This window comes from Alligator mississippiensis, chromosome 1 (genome assembly GCF_030867095.1).
Source record: "Alligator mississippiensis isolate rAllMis1 chromosome 1, rAllMis1, whole genome shotgun sequence".
In the NCBI taxonomy this organism is placed as follows: Eukaryota; Metazoa; Chordata; order Crocodylia; family Alligatoridae; genus Alligator; species Alligator mississippiensis.
In genome coordinates, this window is record NC_081824.1 from 127,953,478 (window position 1) to 127,978,108 (window position 24,631).

Sequence of the window (24,631 nt, forward strand, 5' to 3'; positions counted from 1 at the left end):
GCATACAATTTTGTGTGTGTGTTTATGTGCATAAATCAACAGAAATGTCTCCTGAGTGCATACTAGACTGTACCATAGGGGACTGTAACCAGGGCAACAAATTTCCATAACTATCCACAAAACTGGGGGAGGAAGCAAATTGCATTTTTCTATGCAGAAAACTATTAGATACACTTTGTAAAACAGGACTTTGGGGCAGTAACAGATGCTCTGGTATCACTTTCGTTTAGACCAAAAAGACATTTCTATAAAGCTGTTGGTTCTCAACAGTTTTTGTATCAGGACCCATTTGGAAATATCAGTAGCCGGTCCCAGCCCAGTGCCTCTCACTCCTGACCTGCTGCTCCCCATCTCCAGGCCCCAGCCCCTCAGTATGTGGGGTAGAGGGAGCCCCAAGCAGCCCCTCGTCTGCAAGGGAAAAACCACGGTTTCCCACATTTTTCTCTTTTATAGGAGAACCCATTTTTAAAGTTTGTTGATCCATTTTTAACGTTTGTTTGGGACCCTTTCATATAATCTTGTGACCCACAGGCTGCTCTAGGCAACTCTTACTTAGCCACTTGAGACTGTGCCTCTAATGGAAACCGGGGCTGAGGATGCTATGCTAAAGAAAGGATATGCTCTTGAAGAGCCATGTCCTCACTTCATCCTACAGCATCATAACAGCAGGGTGCTAGTTGTTTATTACTTGTATTAAGGGAAGTTTCTAGAAGTCCCTCTCCATTATGGACCAGGACCTCCTTTTGTTGGGTGCTATAAAAACAGAGGACAAAAAGAGCACCCCTGTGCCAAAGAGCTTACAATCCAAGTATAAGCCTAGAGACTGAATGAATGCAGGAACGTGGAACAGTTTTGATGGGACCATGGCATCCTTTGGGAGGCTTGGACTTTTGCCTTGTTGTTCTGGAGCTAATCCAGAAGAATGTGGCAAAAGTCCATACATCCCAGAGGCTAAGCTCATCACCCTTTGTCTAACAATTGTAATCGGAGGGAGGAGGATATCTTTCCAACAATAGGAATTCAGTTGTAGCCTTGGCCACTTCCAGCAGACCGGAGATCTGGGAAGGCATAAAAGTCCCTGCTTCCCTCACAGAACAGGCCTACACACACAAGGAAGATGTGTAGTTTTACTAATGAAAGTTGCTCCTCTTTCTATCAGCAGTTATATATAGCTGCCCTGAGGCTGCATAGCTTCCTGGGGGGTTGCCTGGCTTTTCAGTAGGGTAATAAATGTGCCTAAAAATCAGGAGCTGAAGAGTCTCTGGAGGGGGAGAAGTTTGGGGAAGCCTTTTTAAATGGAATAATTTTCTTTGTTCTGGACAGCTTCACAGTTTGCTACTTCAGAGAGGCATTTTGTCACAGAGTAGGATCGGAGGGAGAGGTTAGTTCTTTTCTATATAGTTCTGATATCATCACACTGATCAGACTGGAGATTTGCACCTGTGATTATGCTTTGTGCTACTGCAGTTTGCATGCATCCTAGTCATAGATGAGGAGCCCATTGTATTAGAAACACAGAGTAAAAGACTGCCCCTGCCCCAAAGAAATTACATGCTACTAGCTATTTAGTGTCACAAGAGCCTGCTGTTAGGCTTTAAAGTCAACATTTCTTCCTAGAGCTCAAATAACAAATTTGCCACAAGCTTGATACAAAAATAGTTTTATTTCAGCCTTGTTTGTATATGCATATGCTTTTGGATACAAAATATGTTTGTCTATAAGGCACATGCACATGTAATATCTCTGTGTACAGAATCTCTCTGTCTCATTTACAGAACTATGAGCTTGATCCATAAAATGTATGATGGCATAGGGAGCTGTAAAGGTTTTATTGCCTTCAGTTTTCAAAAGCACAAGGTGCTGTAAATAAGAATTGTCTGATTTACCAAGATAACACTCAGTTAGTAGTTTCACTATTGTTTATGATGATGATAAGGTGTTTCACCTTTTAAAAAAATAGATCAGAAAGAAGCCCTGCATACCAGAATAGACGGACTGTAGATTGTCTTGGTACTATAAAGAACACTGATGCATTAGGGCTAGGGACAGACATTACATCCAAGCTGGTATAAGTGATCAGAAACCAGTCCAAATCTGTAACATAACAGGTCTAAGTACAGATAGTCAAAAAGCCCGAGGCTGAATCATTTCAATCTTTGCAAGTTTTTTGTTTTTCTTTTTAACTGCATACATTCAACCAATAAGCAACTGAACTGATGTTTACTTTTCAAACAGGAAAGGCAGCCAGACACCTGCAGTGACCCATACTAATAGCTGGGGGGCACTAGAGCAAGCCTCCCAACCTGCTGGCCACTGCAGAGAGCCACAGTCCTCTGCTTCCCCAAGCCATGCCACCTCCTGGCTGAGCAAGGGGTGGGGAGGAAAAACCCACCCTTTCTGCCTGGCATTGGATCCCCAGCTAGGAGCAGCCTGGGAGGGGGCAAAGGGAAGCTGGAACTGGGGCCTTTGCTCTGCCCCCACCCCCCCCCCCCAGCTGGAAGCGGGGCTGGAGTCCCTTAGACATGCCTCCTTTTCCATCTCCAGCTGGGTGGGGGAAGAAATCCTCACTAGGGCTTGGCTCCACCTCCAGAGCCAGAAGCCAGGAGTCATGCCCACTCCTCAGCCTCCAGGTTGAATGGGAGGAAGCCTGCAGTGGGACTTGGCTCTGCTACCCTAGAACTGGGAGCAGGGCTGGAGTCCTCTAGTCGCACCTCGGATCAGCCTTGGGATGGGCTGGGTGGAGAAGCGGTGGTGGGAGGGGAGGCTTGGCTCTGCCCCCACAACTGGGAGCCACGCCCCCTCCTCAGCCTTTGGGCTGACTGGGGGTGGGGCAGGGCAGAAGCCTGCACTGGACCATGGTTGTGCCCCCCAGAGCCGGGAGCCGTGCCCCTTCTTAGCCTCCAGTCCACCTGAAGAGTGGGGGGGGGAGAAGCCCACAGCAGAGCCTTGGCTTCTCCCCCCGCAGCTGGGAGTCATGTCCCCCTCTCAGCTGGCCTAGAGGCTGAGAAGGGGCCGTGTCTAGGAGACTCTAGCCCCACTGTTGGCTCTGGTGGGGCAGAGCCAAGCCCTGGCGCAGGCTTCTCCTTCCTCCCATCCAGCTGGGAGGCTAAGTAAGTGGCATGGCTCCTGACTTCCAGCTCTGGGGCCAGAGCCAAGCCCTGGTGTGGGCTTCTCCCCACCTGTTCCCCCTCCCCCTACCCCCAGCCAGCCCGGAGGCTGAGAAGGGGACGTGGCTCCTGACTCCCAGCTCTGGAGGCAGAGCCAAGCCCTGGGGCAGGCTTTTCCCCACCCCTTTCCCTCAGCCAGCCCAGAGGCTGGGGGTCTGGTGCTGGACCAGAGGCCTCCAGCTAGGGAGCAGAGGGGTGGAGCACACCCTGTTCACTGGAGCAGACAGCACAGTCCAGGGCTGCAAAGCATCCTGGGATGCTGGATGACTGTGAGTTAACTTGAACCAGGAGGAGATCTGGAACAGTGGTTTCATAAACCAATTTGACTTAAATCAGTTAAGTTGGATACTACAGCCAACCAGGTTCATCTTGAACCAGTTTTGGCCATTTTGAAAGTGGTTTAAATGCACTGAACTTCTGTTCTTTTGCAGACTTAAACTAGCTTATGATCACTTGAACTGGTTTAAGTGTAACTTCTGCCCCTAGCCTAGAAGTTCAGTGCACATAAACCATTTTTTAAATTTTAAAATGGCTGAAACCAGTTTAAGATAAGCCTGGATGGATGTAGCATCTGACTTAACTGAATAGGTTAAATTGATTTATTGAACTTCTGTCCCCTCCAGGTTCAAGTTAACTCACAGTCATTCCCCGCCCCCCCACCTCCACCGCATCCCAGGATGCTTTGCATGTCCCCCTCAACCTTCCCCCCCTTGCAGGGTGGGTGGGCTAGCCTTAGTTCAAGCTCTCTGCTTCAGCCAAGCAGGGAGGTGTGCTGTAGCACCTCCTGCTACTAGCCTGAGCCACTGCAGGCCTATGACTGCATTTTTGGAATTAAAAGTGAATGTTTGTTCGCTTGTTCAATCTACACAGAATAGACTAACCTGTGAAGATTGAATCATTTCAGCCTTGGGCTTAGCCTTGAAGTCCAGGTTGTGCTAGTCAACTGAAAACACATGGAAAAATAAAAATAACATATTCTTAAGAGAGAGAGAGAGAGAGAGAGAGAGCGTGTGTGTGTGTGTGTGTGTGTGTGTGTGTATGTGATTAGCATCTCTTGTATATGGTGTTGGTAATTAAATTCATAATTTACATCCATTTGCTGCCTTCTTTCAAATTAAATAGGAAATGTAGGTGAGATTTTCTACAGCAGGAGGAATATTTAACAGGATTCCAACAGGAGCTGGTTCATAGACTTAGTTCACTGGGTTTTATTGTTTTACTATATTTCATGAAGATGTCCAGGTCTAGGGAAATGCCTCTTGCAGATTCGGAATATTAAATGCGACTCATGATTTAGGGTCTGCCCTTTGGTAATAAGTCTTGGATGTAATCAACAAAAATTTTTAATTTTAAGTTCGGTTCCAACATACTATTAAGTATTATATACTAGATACTTACAGGTCAACGAAGTCTTTGGGATTCAGTGGTTCTCTCATTGTTGTTGTCCTTTAAATTTTCAGTTTCTTTTTTAATTATTCATATTTCTTTCCTCTGATTTTATTCAATCAGTATCATTTTAATTGCTCCATCATTCCTCAGAGCTAGGTACGTGTAGGGCACTTGAATGTCACTTAAGTATATCACATTCAGCTATTTGGGATAATCGATATAAAACTCATGCAAAGAAAAAGTGTTTTTAATCCATCACCATTTCAATTGATATTTTGACTTAATTGTAAATATGTCCTATCTTGTTGGATGATTCTCATTCCATGCTCTACTTTAGACTTCTTTACATAGCTGTTTCAATAGAAGTTGGCTTGAGCCTACGCCACAAAACCTGTTTCCCTTCATGACTGAACTGTACATGGAACTGTACATTTGAGAAGTCCCATTTAGGTTAGGGTACCCTCTCTTTCAGGCACTGTTCTAGCACATGGAAAGATACACTTCATACCTCAGAGATTTTTTGGTTAACTTAAAAACGAGACTCGGTAAGTAAATATAGTAAACGAAAAGGAGCATCCACAAAGAGGGCAACAGGGAATGGTTATATAGGGTCCTACTGCAGGACTTGATGACTCCACATCACTGAGTTTTGCTTGTTGGATTCTCTGTCTCTTTCTCTGTCTTTCTTAATAATCAACTATGCTTGGCTGCTGAGCAACCTAGCCATTATTGATAGACTGATTTCTTGTAGGCATTACAGCTGACATGAGGCTTTCATTGGGATTTGAAAGAGGAGATTGTAATAGCCTTGCAAATTAACTCAGAGAGGGTGTTCAACGTATAAAAGACAGGGTGGAAAAAATGGCAGAGATGCTTGTGGAAGATTACCTTTGTGATGATATTACTTTTATGAATAAATGTTAGCATATGGTGTTGATTTTTAAAATAAATGGGCACATAAAATATCTAGGTATAGTAATAAATATACACTTTTTAAGTTTGTTAGAAAATGAATTATTCCAAAATTATGATAATTAAGGCTGAGAGTGTACACGTGTTTATGTAGGACTTTTCAGTTGACTTAGTTTTGACCTAGATGGACATCAGTTTTCCATTACAACAATGCATGCCAGAGCAAAAAGATCCCAGAGTACTTTCAAGACGTTTTTAATTTACAAAGAAAAAAAATCAAGCCATGTATTCCAGGTGCTTCAAGATGCCTTATGTTCTTGGCAGAGGTGTAACTGTTGTACAATGAAAAATTAGGACAAAAAGGTGTTGATTGAAGGGAAGTATTGCTTTTAATTTATTTATATAATGAGGCATCTTTATATTTAATATGAGGAGAGAGAGAGTACCAGGTAAATTGATTCAATATAAAGTTTTCATCATCATGGCTGTGTTATTCAAGTGGTAAAACCACAAATGAGTTATGTCAGTCACCTCAAATGAATGCTGTTAAAAACTTTATACCAAGCCATACTTTCATGCATTCTGTTTATGGTACATGTTAGAGGAAAACTATTTTAGGAATATTTTAGAGACCTCTAAAACATTTTATTGGGACTATTTTTTATCTCTCTCCTTTCTCTAAAGCCTTAAGGGCTCAATTCGAATGCCACTAAAATTAATGGACAGGCTCCCATTAAATCAATACAGCTCCTTGTTACTCTGAATCCAACTGTACACAGGGGTCAAGGGGAGCCATGACAACCCCTAAACATCTAAAATAGCTATTATCAATATAAAAATATCTTGGTTTCCAAGTTCAGTATCTCAGACCATTTTAGGACAAAGGGGTAAATGCTGCTTTTGTCCTCTTTACAGTACTTACACTGCAGACTCATGAGAGAGCACACTTTGAAATTTGATATTTTTATAGATAGTAAAGATACCTCTGGTGTTGGATGGTATATTGATCACTCTGAGGCTTGAGGGAAAGAGGAAATATTTCTCTAGCAGTTTGATTCCCTCCCTCCCCTCCCCATGGCAACTCCTGAACCTGCTCTGAAATTTGGAATATCAGTCACAGTCCTGGTGGATATGGATCCCTAGGCCGAGTGCACGTGAAATTTGTTCAAGGTTGCAACTAGTGCCCTCTCTACACCTTCCAGGTATTGCACAATTAACTGGTTAATTGTGCAATTGCTTTAAGACCAGCTACATGTGCAAAACACTTCTCATGCCATAAAGCTCCAACTAGCTATAAAGTTAGACCTCAGAAATATGTACTAACTTTACAGCTGATTGTTCCCCAGCTTTAATTTGCACATGTAGCGAGGTATCCCCTGTGGCTGGGAGCCCCGTCAGATGACAGGGCTCCCAGCTGCAAGGGTGCACCATGCCCAGCTGGGGCTGGGAGTCCAACAACTAAGGGGACTCTCAGCCATGGCAGCTGCAAAAGGTGTGTGGTGGCAGCATGTCTCTCCCACTGTGGAGCCCCTGGAATTGGGAGAACACACCTGCTGTGGTCTTCCAGCCTTGGGGGCTCCCTGCACCAGCTGCCATGCACCATGGCTGCCATGATCTCCTAGTTCTGGGAGTTTCACGCACCCCCCAGACTGGGTGATCGCAGCTGCTATGAACTACCAGTCCCAGGAGCTTCATGAACCCCTGCAGCTGGGAGATTGTGGCAGATGTCTTCCAGCTGTGGGGGTGCACTGGGTGTCCCCCCAGCTGGGAGCCCCTCAACTAACCCCCAGCCACAATAGCTTCCTTCTTACCAGTGCAGGGGGAGTCTGGGATCAGGCTCCGTCTGCACCAGCAATAAGGCATGATGAGATCTAATGGACAATCCCAAATTGTATCTCCTGCCATGCATGTGTGACATGGCATGAGGTGTGATTGTGTAGGTTGTGCATTAGATCCCACTGTGCCTTTATCTACACATGTAGAGGGGCCCTGTAATGCAGCCTGCAATTTTTTCAGATACATGTAATAACTGCCAAGTAACTAGTGGTTATATATCTTAGCAAAAGTATAAATACAGACATACGCACAGACTAACTACTTTGTTTTGGAAGAAGTTGCATCTGTTTTAAATCTGCTTTTAAAAAAAATAATTGCATAGGAAGCTGCAGTGTATTGTCTCTCTGAATGCTATAAAGTCTGTATTTATCTGTGGGTATATTTTGCTGTGCAGTAAAATATTTTGCTTTTGCATAGCTGCATGGAGAGGCTTGCACAAGTCTCAAGAAATTATGAATCCACAATCAGAAAAATGTTCAAAGAAGATGGTTTTGCAGTTTAAAATTGTCCCAGGGAAGCCCTGAACATCCCTGAAATCAGTTTTTTTTTATGCATTGGATATACTGATCTGTCCCTGACCCTGGAAGGATCTCATCTGCTGTATTTTCGTATGGATGAATGCTGTTGAATAATTTTTCTGCTGCACTCTGTTAGAAACAAACATGCTTCCCTTCAGATTTAGCCTTGCAGAAGTTCCTGCTCCACCATTATTTTTTTTTTTCTGGAATAAACCTATTTAGAATGACCTGAGTCCTAGTCTTCATGTATGCTCTTTTTTACAGTGTGCAAACCAGGGGTATTAGTGAGATGGAGGATCATGTTCCATACATTTTTGGTAGGCGTCTCTGTTGAGACCCGAGTGCCAAGGATAAGCTGCTAATGTTTACAGTGACTTTCTGCACACAGTAGTTCTGTGTTTCAGGCACTGAAGTGGATTTTTCTCATCTTTAGCAACGAAGGTCCAGAGCAGGCCTGTAGCCAGGGCATGAATGTGAAGCATTTCACAAGAGGCACTCCCCTTCCTTTCTAGTCTTCCCACATATTCTTTTAATTGAACTGAAGGAATGGTGTGCCTCTCCACCCAGTTCCTGTTCTGTTTTCTGTCTCTTGGCTGGGACACTTTGTGGCCCCATCAAGAGTAGATGTGAAGGCAACAATGTCCAAATGCTGCACTGTGCAAAGTCCGATTCCCATCCTGGGCTCTCCAGATGCACCTTTCACTCTCTTCGAACTTTTTATTAAGCTTTACCACTGTTTGAATTGTTATACTCATTTTTGAATGACACAGGCTAACGAACAGGATTGTATACCTCATAGCTCCTTCCTGATGTACAGGAGATCCACTGGAATTGGGGAAATTATAAACAGAAACAATACAAGAGACCTATAAAAGGCCCTTTAAGGCCCTAATTTCTCATGGGAGTCCATATAAGTAGATGCTACATTGTACTAGGAGCCCAACGAATTAAAAAATCTTCCTGTTCGAGTATCTTTGCAGGATTGAACCCAAATTCTATAAATGAGTTACAGCCTACACCACTAGGAGCAGACCACTTTTTCCTTGTAGTTATATGAAGTTTATTTTTTTTATTTTTTCTGCCATCTGATGGATGTGACAAAACATTGCTCTTTATTCTTTTAAATATCCAAAATTCGAAGGATGCTCCTAACATGTTAATGCAACCAATGTGTGATGACTGACGCACATTAACTTTGAAATAAGTGTCAAACTGTTCTGGCTCATCTTGATTGACACTCCAGTATCATGAATTGTGATAGATCCCTTTGGTATTCACATGCGTATCGAAATAAATTTACTGGGACTTCCAGAGTAGTTTATCACTTTGTCTATGTATTATATATCCAGAAATGGGATACAATCACAGTATAAGATGGAAATATTGGTACATTCTGGACAGCCAAATATTGAATGAGAAGATAAAAAAACTGCAGTTTTCATATAAATATTTTATTAATTAAATGTTTCTTTTAGATTTTTCTCTCAAAACTGCTGGATTCTTTTTTTTTTTTCACTCTTGAAACATCATTTGTCTGAAATGTGCTGACAAACAATCAGTGTCGGTCTCTCTCAGAGCATAATGTTCTGAAGTACATTTTGTTAGTTTTTACAAAATGCGTTTTATAACACTGCAAAATGAGCTGAGTATTTTAGGCAAGGTAGCATTAAATCTATTGTTACACCTCTTATAAATTACTTTACCTGGAAAAAATGTGTGGTGTATAGTTGGAACATGATAGATTCTTTGACAATAATGGCAAATTGTGTGCTGCTCCTTTTTAACGCTGGTGCTTCTCTTCTCCATTAACTTTGGGACAGAAAAAATTTTGGAGTTTAGTGGTAGTGTGGTTTTTGCTTTGTTTTCCTTCTTCAGATGATTATCAGTAATTTAGCCCAAATTATTTAAGGAAGTGTACTTCATTGGGCTGCTTAATATAAACTGTATAAAAAATTGCAGTTTTAAAAATGTATCTTCCTTCTGATCACATTAAGTATTTTGATAGTAGTATCACATATCTCAAATACAATACTGTAGAGATATATTTTTAATAAGCTAAAGTCTGTTTGCCATATATAGTAAATACATTCTGTTCATGTTGTTTGGTGCATAAAATAAAGTAGATTTTTGGAAATTATTTAGACCTTCCTAACACTGCAAGTGTTAAAAATCCATATATAAAATATTATATTTATATGTGTGTATGTATGTAACTATGTTGTGTACGACTTTTTTTTTCTTTTCACTCGTATATGTGTTTGTTTGTGTATATATGTATGTATATTTATGTAGAACTATAGATAGATATATATGTAGTGAAAGGAAAAAGAGGGTCACGAAATATATATAATTTTTTTTAATGAAAGGTTACATAACTTAACAGGAAAAATCTTTTCAGGGTCCTTTTTCCTTTTCCTCTTCTTTTCCCTCTTCCTTTTCCTTTCAATATCACACTGGATTGTTATAAACAATACGTTCTTTGCCTTGCACTGATATGTGGAAGCCAGAATATAAATACAATGTAAATCCAAAGCCAAACTGTGTGGAGCAATTTCACTGTCCAGCTGCAGGAAATAATAATGAGCTATAAACAGTATCCTTGTTTAAAAATATGATGTTCTTTAAAAAAAAATCTATATATATATTATTAGTAACACTAAGGTTTTTTAAAAATCTTATCTTCAGCAATTTCCTCAGTATCTTCATCTCTTAGATGAAGATAAATTATTTATCTCTGAGATGGAGTGCTGAGACTTGATGTATTAATGTTTGTGATGGACTTTGAGGTACTTAACTGGAAGACAATAGAAATGCAAAGCATTGGTTATTATTACAGAGCATAGGTAAGAACTGGCTGGAGAAGATAATGGGCTTGATTTAAGGAACAGTCAGGCAAGACACAAGAGGTAAAAAATGCTATCTTCTGGTTATCAACTGCCTGTAGTTTAATGATATCTAAAGTGAGTGCTGTCCCTAGTAAAAGTGCTTTTGGAATGAAATACTTTCATCACGTTTGTTAATAGCAGTTAAAAGATCTGGGTATGTAGTAGAGGTAACTTAAACCACTGAAGGAAAATTTGAAGGAGCATGAAAGAGATGCATAGTCCTTTGCAGAATGATGGCACTATTTGTATTATATGTAACATGAATGGATGCTGTTGAGTGTGAAATGTTTGCTGTCCTTGGCTTGGTTTGATTTGTACAGCTGTATTTCTTTGGCAACAGACAAACTCCCACTAGATACTCACCCCATAAAATAATAAAATAAACTCCCTGCTCTTTAAAGATAATGATCTGATCAGCACCTTCCTCCCTCACTTCCTGGAAAATTAAATTTAAGCATTTGCCTGTATTTGGAGGGTATCCTAGCTGAACTGGATGTTACAAGAGCAGAGCTCTATCCTCATGGCTTGCAAAAGTATTGTGTGCTTGTCTTGTGAAAGGACTAATAATATCAAGTCTAGTAAGCCCATGGGCTGTGTCCAGACGTGCATGGCTGTTTGGTTCCTCGGGGACAACTAGCAGTGGCGCACCTTGTGCTGCCACTTTGTCCACAGGGAACACCTTTGCCATGTGCGCTCTGGCGCACGGCAAGTTACCCTTGGTGGGGCAGAGGACGCTGAGGCCAGCACTGGGCTGGCCCCAGCAGCCTTACCTGGGATCCTGGGGGCCTCCTGGGGCTGCAGCAGCGGCGATCCTGCCATATGGAGCCTGGCTGGCAGTGGAGCATGGCTCTGGCTGGCCAGGCTCCGGCTCTGGCTGGCCAGGCTCCAGCTTTGGCTGGCGCATGCAGCCACTGTGCACTTTTTTCCCCACAGGTTTTTTTTGACCCCCAAAACCCCTCTGTGCTGCTCCCTTGCAGCATAGAGAACAACTGAACGTGCAGTATGTGGTGCCACAGATGTGTCTGCGGTGTCACATATTGCACGGCCATGCTTGTCTGGACGCAGCCTGGGAGTTGTTCCAATGATATAATCCCCAAAAATCCTATCCAAGCCTTTGCAGTCTATCGTGCTTCCCTTAGGAACATATTCGGTATGTTCTAATATCCTCTGCTTACTAACTCCTCTTCACTGCAAAGTGAACTTAAATCCTAAGAGGAGTGTTGCCCCTGACATGAGTCCATTCTCATAAAAAAACCTGCATTCGAACAGGGTTGTGATTGTAATCAGTACCATAACTGGGGTGGGGAAAGGGATGCCAAAATAGCAGCTAACACAGCTGCTGGCTAACCATGCTGCAGGTGCCATCAGCCACCACTGCCCTGTGTGCTGCTGCTGTCCAGGGCACAGAGCTGCCCTGTTATACCTCTAATAGCAGCTGAAGTTGTCTGGTCTGTCAAGAGATACTGGCAAAACCTTGAGTTAACACATTGTGTCAGAAGGCAATAACAAGCCATGCTCATTTAAAGCGGCTTAACTTGAGTGCAGATCGTTTCGATTTACCTCTTCAGTAAAGACATACTTTCAAGTTTGCAGCTCAGCAGCTATCTCACTTCATGTCAACCATGTTGTCCTACTTCCTTAGAAAAGGTAGCTAAAACTGTATGTTGCGAAATATGTCTAATGAACAATTGTAATTTTCCTGCATGGCGTTTTAGAAGAAAGATGTATAGCTAGAATTGTAAGGGTGACATAGTATTTGCCTAGTAGTAATTTAATGTGAAATGAAGCTAGTTTTATTTTCATACTGAAGGTATAGTTACCATATTTTCTCGCATCCCATACACACCTGAATAAGAGGTGTTTGTTTTTGAAAGGCAAAATGAAGAAAAAAAACCCTTTCCTTAAAAATACTGGTAAGTGTGGTATATTCCCAGGGAAGACACAGGCAGATGCCTTAGAGCAGAGGGGCTGCTCTGTTAACTAGCTGCAGGATACCGCACATGTTGCTGGCTGAGACAAAGTACTTGGCCCTCTTCTCTTCTTGAGATGAGCAGAGTGGACAGCCAGCAGCATCTTCCAGGTCAGCTGAGGGCCTGATCCTAGCCAGTAGCATCCACAAAGGGAGATGAGGGTTCATCCAGCTGATTCATCAAAAGCTTCTGCTCAAGCACCCAGCACCTGGGGCTCTGTTCTGCTTTTGAAATACAGTCAGTGTTTTGGGTCAGTAGCAACTTCTGCAGTGCATATCTCTGCTGGGGAAAAAGACATTGCTGCTAGGGACCCCCATGTGCTTACTATGCCACTCCCTATGTAGCACATGCAACATTACTTTCTTTTGCCCTCAACAGAGGCTTGCTCAGCAGCAACAGCTATTACCATATTTCCTCACTTAAATTTTGCACCCCCCCCACCTCCAGCAGGTGATTTTGGGGGAAAGGGGTGTGTGTTACATGTGAAAAAATACTGTAATATATTTGGAGTACATTTGGCAATTTCAGGCTCAGGTAAGTACTCTGATACTTTAAAGAAATCACATCTCTATTATATAGCGTATACTTTGTGTTTGTTTATTATACGTAGTTTAGAGATATCCATCATTTAGAAAAATGAATATCAAAACCAAGTTGTCAATTCTGTTCAGTTTTACAGCAGCAAATTTTTCTTTCCTGCTCATCTGTCGTTATTGTTTCCAATTCCTGTTCATTCCTCCAAACCTGTAAAGGAATGAGTAGAAACCAGTGGGGCAAGGCAGGAAATTACAGTTGGGAGTGAACAGCAGATCTTTTAAGCAAGTGAAAACCATTTGTTTCCACGGAAGGATTAACTATCTGATTTCAGGTTGCCCTTTACCTCTTGGAAACTAGTACCAGCTCTGTCATGAAGAAAGCAGTTCACATGTGACACCTAAACAGACAAATCCTGGGTTTGCCTGCAGCATCTTGTGTAGTTTCCAGTTACTCCTCTGCATGATGGAGCTGGCAACCTCACCTCATGGGTAAACCTACAAAGGCAGTCCTTTGTTTGCATAGGATCACTCAGGTAGAATCAGTTGGGGATGCCGTGATGCTGAAAAGCATATCTGGTTACACAAGCAGGTGTGTTGAGCTTGAAGCACGGGTGGAGGCTGAAGTTTCCTTATGTAACTTTTTTTCTGGAGTGAGTAATCATGTGGAACAACTGGAAGCTGAAACTTCAGAGTTATGCTTGTGCAGCATACCTGCTGGTCAGACATCAGGGCCACTGCTTTGGAAAAGGATGTCCATGGCTAGCATCTTCTCAAGTATACTTCCCTGTAGGTATGAGTCTGTGCATCTTAATCCCAGTGTTGCTTATGCACCACACAAATTTGGTGTCCCTTGACTTGTGTTGTTGAAAATTATTGGTCAAACTTTTAAGCTCATGGAACATGAGGTTGAAGAAATGTATTTACAGTAGAGGAATGAAACCTACAGCATTTTAAGTACCGTTCATAAATACTGTTTTTATGTCAGTGTGGGGCTTCATCACATAGACTAGGTATAGATGTTACACCCTTACCGGTATCAGTGATTGGAAACCAGAACAGAAGTCTGGCGCACAAAACTAGTCTATACCCACAACAGAACAGAAGTTTGGCTCACGCAGACTGGTTTTAAGATGGCAGAACCCAGTCTAAGATTTGTGCCCTCTCCCCCACCAAAGGGCAAACGTGTGTTCTGCTTGCTACCAATCTAACCTGTGCTGCTTACAGGAAACCACATAGATTGATTTTTGCCTCGAGCTTTTTGAATGTCTGTATCTAGCCATAAAGTCTCACACTTGGACCTGTGGCAGATTTAGAGGAATGATGGATTGTAGTTTTGGAGACCTAGTCTGCTACTCTCTGCCATTTCAAGAAATGATGCATAAGACATTTGTGGTATGTGCTAAGCATGAAGATTTTGAAGAAGCGTAAATTTTGTGGGGGCTTATTGTAACTTGAAAGCTACAAACCTTTCAGGGGACTGGTGTTATCAGTGTAGCATGTTGAAAAGTGCTGAAATAAGTAGACCCTGTGTTTTCAGTGTCGAGGTATGCTACTTTCTAACTTGGATTGCTATTGGACTGTTTTCTTTGGCCATTTAGAAATATCTGAGTAAAAGATACTGTTTCTTCATCATGGTCAAGAAAAAAAACAGAAGACAAAACAGGCCCTTTCAAGTTTCAGTCATCATATAATAAAATAAAATTAATGAATGTGCTCCTTTGTACTTTCTTGCTTATTAAAGGTCTGCATTGCAACTTTTAGATATCATTATTTTTAATGCTCTTGATTGCTTTGGGCACTTCTAACATTTAAGACACTGTTATGTCAAAAATATGTACTTAAGTTGCAATGCAGAAATTTTAATAGGAAGAGCATAGACATTTCTATCTATCCAAACAGTCTTTAAGTGCTAAGATATGGAAAGCACAATGAAGACTTTTTAACAGGAATGAGACAGCAAAATTACAATGAAATAATAAGGGCAGGATTTACAATCAGACAACTAAGAACATGAAAAATATTCTGTCCCACTCTTTCCCCCCACGCACAGATAATATGCACAAGACCTAAATCTGTGTTCAAATTTTAGGACTCTATGCAACACTTTTAAGCCAGCGTGTTATAATTCTGTATCAGCTTTAATAAACAAATAACAACCAATTATAACATCACATTATTGGGACAGCAGCTTTGTCCATTAGATAATCTTTGGGAGCTCTAATGTATATTGGGGTCCTTACCTTCAACTTTTGGACAACTCTGCGAGCAGGTTTCCCTGTTTGTAAAATCAGGATAACGGTAATTTTTCCTTTCTGTAGAATTAAACCTTTTGATTCCTGTTTGCAAGTAGCAAACAATGCCTAACCTAAATTTCCTTCTGCTATGGATTAATGGTGAGCCAAGGTTTTTCTGAACTGAATTTTCATTAATGAAATGCTGTCTATGCTTAACAAATTTACTTATCATACACTATTAGGTTCCATATTATATCTTCCACTTTCCCCCATCTGTGAGGAAATTTTCCCATTTTTTGCAATCTTCCATTTTTCCAGTTGTGGTTTTTGTACCATGAAGAACGGCAATTATCATTTTCATAATAATTTGATGTTTTTGTGTCGACAAAAAGCTCCAGTCTCAGGCATTTAGTCTTGATTTTGCTTCACCCAAGAGGTGGCATTGATGTAATTGCATGAGAATGTGGCAGCAGAACTGCTGTCTGAAATCTCTTGTGAGCTAAAACTAGATTGATATTTCCAGCTTTATTGATTCTCACAGTAGACATCCAAATATTTTAAAGGATGTGGGTTTTTAAAGGATATGGGTGTGTGGCTTGGTTCTGTTTGTCCCCTTTTCACATGTGTAGTCTGATGCAATGTCAATTGAAATGACTGACAGAAATTTGCATGATTACAGTCCCAAGGTTGGGATAATATTCAGTGCTGCTCATCCTGCTCACATATGAAGAGTGATGCTTACAGGGTGGTTGTTTACTACTGTCAAAGAAACTAGTCTACATAGTGGGGGAAATGTGCTCCCCTGGATCAACTGGGTACAGCTGAGAATTGGTGATAGGATGAGTGTGGGGTGCCTTGAACAGCCAGCTGGATGTGGATGTGTGCTGAGGAGGATGACTACAATGTGGATAGTTTATTTTGTTTCCTGGCTGTAAATCACTACCACTACCATCTCTGCCTGGGTACATACTTGGCCTCACCTTCAGACTGTCTGAACACCCACTGCTTTCACCAGCTGTTCCTGCTGTTTGCTTCTAGTGTCACCAGATTGGAAAAACAAATATTATATTGGAACTTTAAAAATTATTTCAGTTAACAAAAAAAAAAAATACTGCACATGACAGAACATTCAAAATATGCCCCTGTAAATGAGCTCCTTTCTTTAATATATGATTTTATTGCTGTAAACAACGTATTTTTCTTTCTCACCTACTCATACTTTAATATCCCTTGCAAATTTCACCTTAGATTCTCTGTCCATTCTTGCTACATACTTGACTTCAGAAGCAAAGTCACGTGCCTCCAAGCAAGTTTACACATGAGAGATGACAGAGAGACAAATTAAACGTAATCTGGAATTGATAAATTGATCAAATATGAAAATCTTCTATCCCAAGCACTCTTTCCAAATTTTTAAGTTATCACTCATTTTGATCACTTTATAGTCAGCTATCCATTGGATCAGGGTTGAATTTAACTTTCAAATATAATAATAATTATAAGTTTGACAATGATACCTGATTGCCATCCTGTAGGTGGGGCGAAAAAGTCACCTTAGGTGCTTGCATTGAGGTACAACAGTCCCTGTTGCAGGAGGAAGAACTACAAGGAGACTCCAACTGGAAGTGTTGTTTATTTAAAAAAAAAAAAAGGAAAATCTTTGCTGGGAGCATTAGGCATGATGGATGCAAGATCCCTAGTTGCCTTGACTTCAGCGTGCATGAGTTCAAACACTACCAGTATAGTAAAAAAAAAATCCTTAGTCTAAAGGTCAATTTATGTCAATTTATTTTACACTGAAGGTCTAAAACATCCTTTCCTTTGGAGTTGTTATGATTCTTTTCAATTCTGAATTTTTAAGTTGGAGCAAACTTCAATTTCCTTATTTACTTCTCCCTAGGATGGTTCACTGGGAAACATTGATGACCTGGCGCAGCAGTATGCAGATTACTATAACACCTGTTTCACTGATGTATGTGAGAGGATGGAAGAACTGCGCAAACGGAGAGTTTCCCAAGATCTCGATATGGTAAGCGGTAGAGTTGCAACTTGCAGTTGCAAGCTTTTGCCATTTAGACCCCAGAAGAATATTTAGGCTTTGATTCTGGTCTCTCAAATTGAAGCAGCCCATGTACAGACCACACGATCTAGATGGAGTCTTAATGAAGCCATGTGGAATCTTAACAGGTCAGGAGTTCCACGTGGGCTGAATGTGAGACAGGAACCTGCCAAAACCATTGTGATTTTTTTTTTAAATACTTAAGAAATCATAGAATTATAGAAAGTTAGGTTTGGAAAGGACTTAAGGAGGTCATTTAGTCCAACCCCCTGCTCAAAGCAGGACCAGTCCCAACTAGATCATCCTAGCCAGAGCCTTGTCTAACCAGGTTTTGACAACCTCCAAGGATGTAGCTTCCACCATTTTTCTGGGTAACCTGTTCCAGTGTTTTACTACTCTCCTAGTGAGAAAATTCTTCCTAAGATCTATTTCCCTTTCTGCAGTTTGAGACCATTGCTCCTTGTTCTGGCATCTGCCCCCACTTGAAACAGCCTAGCTCCTTCCTCCTTTGAACCCCTCTTCAGGTAGTTGAATCCCTTTAGCAAAAGACTAATTACAAAATCTAAGTGAGATTCTTTCATTCTAGCTGATTGCTGCTGCTTTTTTTTTTATTATAACATTCTTTAAACAGTTGTTGGACACTCTACAGAGGTAGGATGCATATTATCATCAATGCATTCAAGAGTGGTAGAGTGTGAATTATTATTGCTTGAGGGATTTGAATGATTGTAAAGGTATTTTTTAAGCTTGCAGATTTTTAGGAAGTTTCCTAGTAACTCACAGACCCACGTTCAGGTCTTCAAATTTCATTTTAAGAGTATTTCTGAATCTTGTCCCCTGGTGTGTTTGATTTTGTTTGGGTGATAATGTGACCGATATAAACCAAAGTTGTTAGCAGGAGCACAGAGTTTGTAAATAAATTTTAAGTTGCAAAGTTGATCACTACCTTAGCTTGTGTAACAAGGTCTGAAACGATACAATATATATCAAAACCAGAAGGATATGTATGGTGGCGTTAATACTTCACACCTCTTTAGCATGTGCTATCCAGTGATCTCTGGAGACTTTTTAGACAACCCAGTCTCATAAAGCATCAGTGAGATGGGCGGCATGTTTTGATCCTCTGATAATCTATGTAAACAAGGCAGTTGACTTGCCTAATGATACACAATTCTGTTCTGTGACACAGCCAAGAATAGACACGAGTCACCTGACTCTCAAACTAGTAATCGTGCTGCAAGGTCATTCCTTAGCCCTGCTTTCCTGGAAGTGTAACATGCAGAGAACCAGAAATGCATTTCTTTTGTAGAGGGCTTTTTTTCCTCCTAGGTTTTTCTTGACGAGCACAGAGGACTAGAATACTCCTGTCTTGCCCTTCTCCAACCCCAAATCTCTGATTCCCGCTAGCAAGTAACTGTAGTATTTAGTAGCGCCTTCCCCACCTGCTGCAGCAAGTGTGCCTGATGAGATGAACAGCACAAGCCCATTTTCTGTCTAAAGAGTTTAGTCGAAGAGCCCTGCCCCATACAGTGCGGGTTTATATATTTATCAGGGTTACAGTTTGGTAACCATTAAAAACAAGAGAGAGCTTTCAGGGTGTAGTTTTGAATGCTAAATAATGGGTGTAGCATGCACCGCTAGTAGGGGAACTCTGCATGGAGCATTCCACAACATAGACATCGAAGTTAATGGAGCACTGTAGTGGCTCTGTGTAATCCTGAGATCCATTGCTCTTCTCCAAGCTAGATATTTGGACTGTTCCAGGTAAGTATTGGCAATAATGAAATCCCCTTCCTGGCGCTCAGGAATTTTGGAAGGCAGCTTCTGTACTGGGAAATGAAGCATGCTTTATGGCTGGAGAGAACTCCCTTCCACTTAGACAGATGGAGCTAATTTGGCTCTCCTCGTTCCAGAACTGAGCGGGATAGGGAAAGCCATGTGAGCTTAATTAACTCACATCAAAGTTGCAGAACTTTGTGGTGAGTTAAAGAGATGTGAGCTAATGCAAGTTAGACCTTGAGTGATCCTCTAGCTCTTCATGTCAAAGAGAAGTTACAGTCAGAAACGTGGTTTTGTGAAAATGACCTCCTGGGGGTCTCTCTTTTAATGGCTTCCATATCAAGGCCCCTCAGTTTACAGGTCTAAAAGATTGTTTGTTGTTTGTTTGGTTTTTTTAACTGCCATACCTATTAACAAAGTGGAGAGGAGGGCCTGATGACTGAAAACCAAATTAAAGTGTTCTCTCTCTTTATGCTACACCCATTCCTAGTATCATCATACCAATTTTGGGATAACTGCTAGTCATTATATTGATAATGCACAAGGCGAACAGATCCCAGCTCGCTCTTCTAGAGCTATTATTCCAGCAGTGCTGACAGCAGCAAAAACTCTGTTGGTGTCAGTTAAGCATGCAGACTTAGAAGATACACAAGGAGCAGGGGATGGATGTGTCAGTTTGACAAAATAGTAATTATCTATAACACTGTTTTAAAAACAGAAGGTGATTTAAACTGAAGAATTCCTGTTTGTGGCCTGGGCAGTTTCCACTCAGGGAACAGAAAAAAAGTTGAGACCAATTTGTTTTTCCTGAGATTCTTTTTAATTTTGTTTTCAGAAAAAGATATTTTGCATAGCGGTGAGTGGAGCCAGTTTTTTAGGAAAGTTTAGCCCTCCCATTCTGTACTGCAAAAGGAATTATTCATAATTTTGTCACGGAGGCAAACTGAGGTATCCATTACAAGAGAGGTCCCAGGTTGGGAACTTCCTTGTGTTGGATACTGCCTAGACATGGGTGAAGAGACCAGTCCCTTCCCTTGCAGTCTTGACTCCCCAACATTTCTGTTGAGGGATTCTCTCAAGCAGACCCCATCCACCCATTCCCATTCAAACACTACAAGCTGGAAATGAGGTGAAGCTGCTCTGGGAAGCACTGCAGAGTAGGAGTTTTGATGGGATGGGTGCCCAAGAAGGGTGGCTGTGCCTAAAGGAAACGATCCTTTGGGCACAAAGCAAGACGATCCCCGAGCGAGGCAAAAGAGGGAAAGGGGCCAGGAGGCTTCCATGGCTGACCAGAAAAATCCAGGGCAGCCTAAGGGCCAAAAGGGGAGCACATAAAAAGTGGAAACAGGGTGAGATCACTAAAGATGAATATACCTCCTCTGCTCGTGCTTGTAGGGAGGCAGTTAGGCGGGCCAAAGCTACCTTGGAGCTGAGGATGGCAACCCAAGTAAAGGACAACAAGAAATTGTTTTTTAGATATATAGGGAGTAAAAGGAAGGCCCAGGGAGGAATAGGACCCCTACTAAATGGGCAGAAGCAATTGGTGACAGATAGAGGGGACAAGGCTGAACTCCTCAATGAGTTCTTTGCCTCAGTGTTCCTAAGCGAGGGGCACGACAAGTCTCTCACTGGGGTTGTAGAGAGGCAGCAGCAAGGCGCCAGACTTCCATGTGTAGATCCTGAGGTGGTGCAGAGTCACTTGGAAGAACTGGATGCCTTTAAGCCGGCAGGCCCGGATGGGCTCCATCCCAGGGTGCTGAAGGCACTGGCCGACGTCATTGCAGAGCCACTGGCGGGAATATTCGAATGCTCGTGGCGCACGGGCCAAGTCCCGGAGGACTGGAAAAGGGCTAACGTGGTCCCCATTTTCAAAAAGGGGAGGAAGGAGGACCCGGGCAACTATAGGCCGGTCAGTCTCACCTCCATCCTTGGTAAAGTATTTGAAAAAATTATCAAGGCTCACATTTGTGAGAGCCCGGCAGGACAAATTATGCTGAGGGGAAACCAGCATGGGTTTGTGGCGGGCAGATCGTGCCTGACCAACCTAGTCTCTTTCTATGACCAGGTTACGAAACGCCTGGACACAGGAGGAGGGGTGGATGTCGTATACCTGGACTTCAGGAAGGCCTTCGATACGGTATCCCACCCCATACTGGTGAACAAATTAAGAGGCTGTGATGTGGATGACTGCACAGTCCGGTGGGTGGCGAATTGACTAGAGGGTCGCACCCAAAGAGTCGTGGTAGATGGGTCGGTCTCGACCTGGAAGGGTGTGGGCAGTGGGGTCCCGCAGGGTTCGGTCCTTGGACCGATACTCTTTAATGTCTTCATCAGCGACTTGGACGTGGGAGTGAAATGTACTCTGTCCAAGTCTGCAGATGACACAAAGCTATGGGGAGAAGTGGACACGCCGGAGGGCAGGGAACAGCTGCAGGCAGACCTGGATAGGCTGGACAAGTGGGCAGAAAACAACAGGATGCAGTTCAACAAGGAGAAATGCAAAGTGCTGCACCTAGGGAGGAAAAATGTCCAGCACACCTACAGCCTAGGGAATGACCTGCTGGGTGGCACGGAGGTGGAAAGGGATCTTGGAGTCCTAGTGGACTCCAAGTTGAACATGAGCCGGCAGTGTGACGAAGCCATCAGAAAAGCCAATGGCACTTTATCGTGCATCAGCAGATGCATGACAAATAGGTCCAGGGAGGTGATACTTCCCCTCTATAGGGCGTTGGTCAGACCGCAGTTGGAGTACTGCGTGCAATTCTGGGCGCCACACTTCAAGAAGGATGCGGATAACCTGGAGAGGGTACAGCGAAGGGCAACTCGTATGGTCAAGGGCCTGCAGACCAAGCCCTATGAGGAGAGACTAGAGAAACTGGACCTTTTCAGCCTCCGCAAGAGAAGGTTGAGAGGCGACCTTGTGGCTGCCTATAAGTTCATCACGGGGGCACAGAAGGGAATTGGTGAGGATTTATTCACCAAGGCGCCCCCGGGGGTTACAAGAAACAATGGCCACAAGCTAGCAGAGAGCAGATTTAGACTGGACATTAAGAAGAACTTCTTCACAGTTAGAGTGGCCAAGGTCTGGAACGGGCTCCCAAGGGAGGTGGTGCTCTCCCCTACCCTGGGGGTCTTCAAGAGGAGGTTAGACGAGTATCTAGCTGGGGTCATTTAGACCCAGCACTCTTTCCTGCTTATGCAGGGGGTCGGACTTGATGATCTATTGAGGTCCCTTCTGACCCTAACATCTATGAATCTATGGTGGCACTCCCTGCAAAACTCAAGAGCGTTATCTGGTAGAAGGCAGCCAGAGTGGGTGTGCCTGAAGGAGCCTCACTACCACGCTTCTGGGCTTGGTGTGGGTATGGCATGCTGAAGAACTTGCTTCTAGGGATGCCATCTAGACAAACCATAGAAGACACTAGAGTGGCCTGAAGGTCGATGTATAACCAAACAACTGAAGATGGCCATGACTGGCGCAGTTGCACAGTGGCAATGCGTAGGGGGTGCACAGGGGTGCACATGCACCCCCTGAGAGTGCCAGTGCACCCCCTGACAGGCCATGCTCATGGCTTAGGTGATGGGCGGGGGGCAGGCGAGAGTGCTGGTTGGGGAGTGCCAGCCGGGGAGTGGGAGCGCCATGGTGCTCCCAGAAGTGGCCACAGGGCTCTCAGAAGCGGCCATGAGCACGACCATTTCTGGGAGCACCATGGCCACTTCGCAGTTGGCCTCAGGGGGACTCCCTCCTCCCCTGTTGGTCAGATTGGTTGCTGGGGGGGCACCCCACTGACTAAGGTGGCACCAGTCTCCCATGCAGTTGCAGATGCTACTGACTCAGTTAAATGAAGGGTACTGTTCTTTGAACCATAATCATTGGAACGGAGGATGAACTCTGTCCTGACACTGCCCTGTATTGTGAGAATTTAAATGAGTGTGGGAGAAATTTTTTATATCTAGGTTTTATAATTTGCTCTGCAGTCAGCTCTCCAACTTTGCTCACTGGACTGCAGCCCTTTTAGCCAGGATGGCCTGCTCCTGACCTGAACAAAAAATGCTTCATGAAATTTGTTCTGGAGAGCAATATATAGGGCATCAACAGAACGGTAGCTGCAGATGGTGCTCTCTAAACATAGAGTGTTACTCCAAACTGTAAAGTTGTCAAGGATTTTTAGTTGTTCCCTATCTACAGGGGGGTAGGGTTTAATTTTTTTTTTTTTATTTGGATTTTTGCCTTTGTTTTTATAATGAAGAATATGCTGGGGTTTATGGCATTAGTGTTTTGTGAACATCAGGGGAGTTGCCCACATTTTCAAACAGTTGGCTTATTCCTGTGCACCATGTGTGTTTTTGGCTTGAAAAAACAGCATTCAGAATAGAGTTGTTTTTTCAGGCTCATAATGGATGCGTCTCCAGTAATGTTCAACTGGACATCTGTTAAAATGCAGTTATGGCCAGAAAAGTGATTCTTTGTGGATGGCACCTTGTTACTGCTCATGTCTGCCGCCTCTGTGTCTTTGGAGTCATATCTGCTCAGTTTACTGACAAAAACAAGTTAGCGGTGCTGTCAGCAGGGCACTGCAGATCTGATATAACTGCGAAAGAGCAAACTGCATTCTGTTGTCTCATCCATCACTGACAATCATCAGCTGAATCCTGATTCCTGGATCTCTGTTCTGACTGATGGCTTGTATAAGGCAAAGAAAGCACAGCTTGAGATTCAGATTGATGCATTGGGTGGTTGCGATACTGGCAGGTTAGAAAAACGATTTGACTTTCAAATCACACAGATTAAAGATGGGTTATACTAACAAGCAGTAAACAAGACACAGAGACATACCTCTCTTTAATGACTGCTTTTATTCATTTTTTTCCAATTTGTGAAGATGAATTAATCTATAAAGATTTGTGGGCACCCCCATGACAGGAGACAGTCCTAGTTTCTGGGCCCCGTTCCAAGGATTGTTTTGTTTATTTTGGCCAGTGACTATAATGCAAAATACATAAGAAATCCTCAGAGCAAGAAACCGGTCCTTTTACAGCCCCTTCTTCTGCTGTCTTTTTCATGCTTCGGGAATCTGGCATTTATTCATATGCACTGAGACAGCTTCAACAGGAGATGGGGGTGAGAAGGTAGAGAAGGCCCTCGTCACACTCCTTCTGTTTATTCTTTGCTTTTAATATCTATTAACTTTGCTGTCTACCAGAGGTGACAGTTATTCTCTACCACAAAACTGAATACCTCTGCTCTGTACATTTAAGTATCATTATCCTGCCAATTTGCCTTTAATATTTGTATGGACCTGATAAAACCCTGGAGCAGGATTTCACTAGATTGCTTTGACTTGT

General features: G+C 42.8%; 1 protein-coding gene across 6 annotated transcripts in view; it reads left to right on the forward strand.

The window, feature by feature from the left end:
• Window positions 1-24,631, forward strand: part of SASH1 (SAM and SH3 domain containing 1) — an 843,969-nt gene that overhangs the window by 681,020 nt on the left and 138,318 nt on the right. For 5 of the 6 annotated variants that reach the window (XM_019488349.2, XM_019488350.2, XM_059713862.1 and 2 more), the window contains exon 2: window positions 17,348-17,476. The exons of the other annotated variant lie outside the window; for it this stretch is intronic. In XM_019488349.2, the coding sequence (XP_019343894.1) occupies window positions 17,348-17,476 (129 nt within the window). The remainder of the gene's footprint in view (window positions 1-17,347; window positions 17,477-24,631) is intronic. 6 annotated transcript variants of the gene reach the window in all.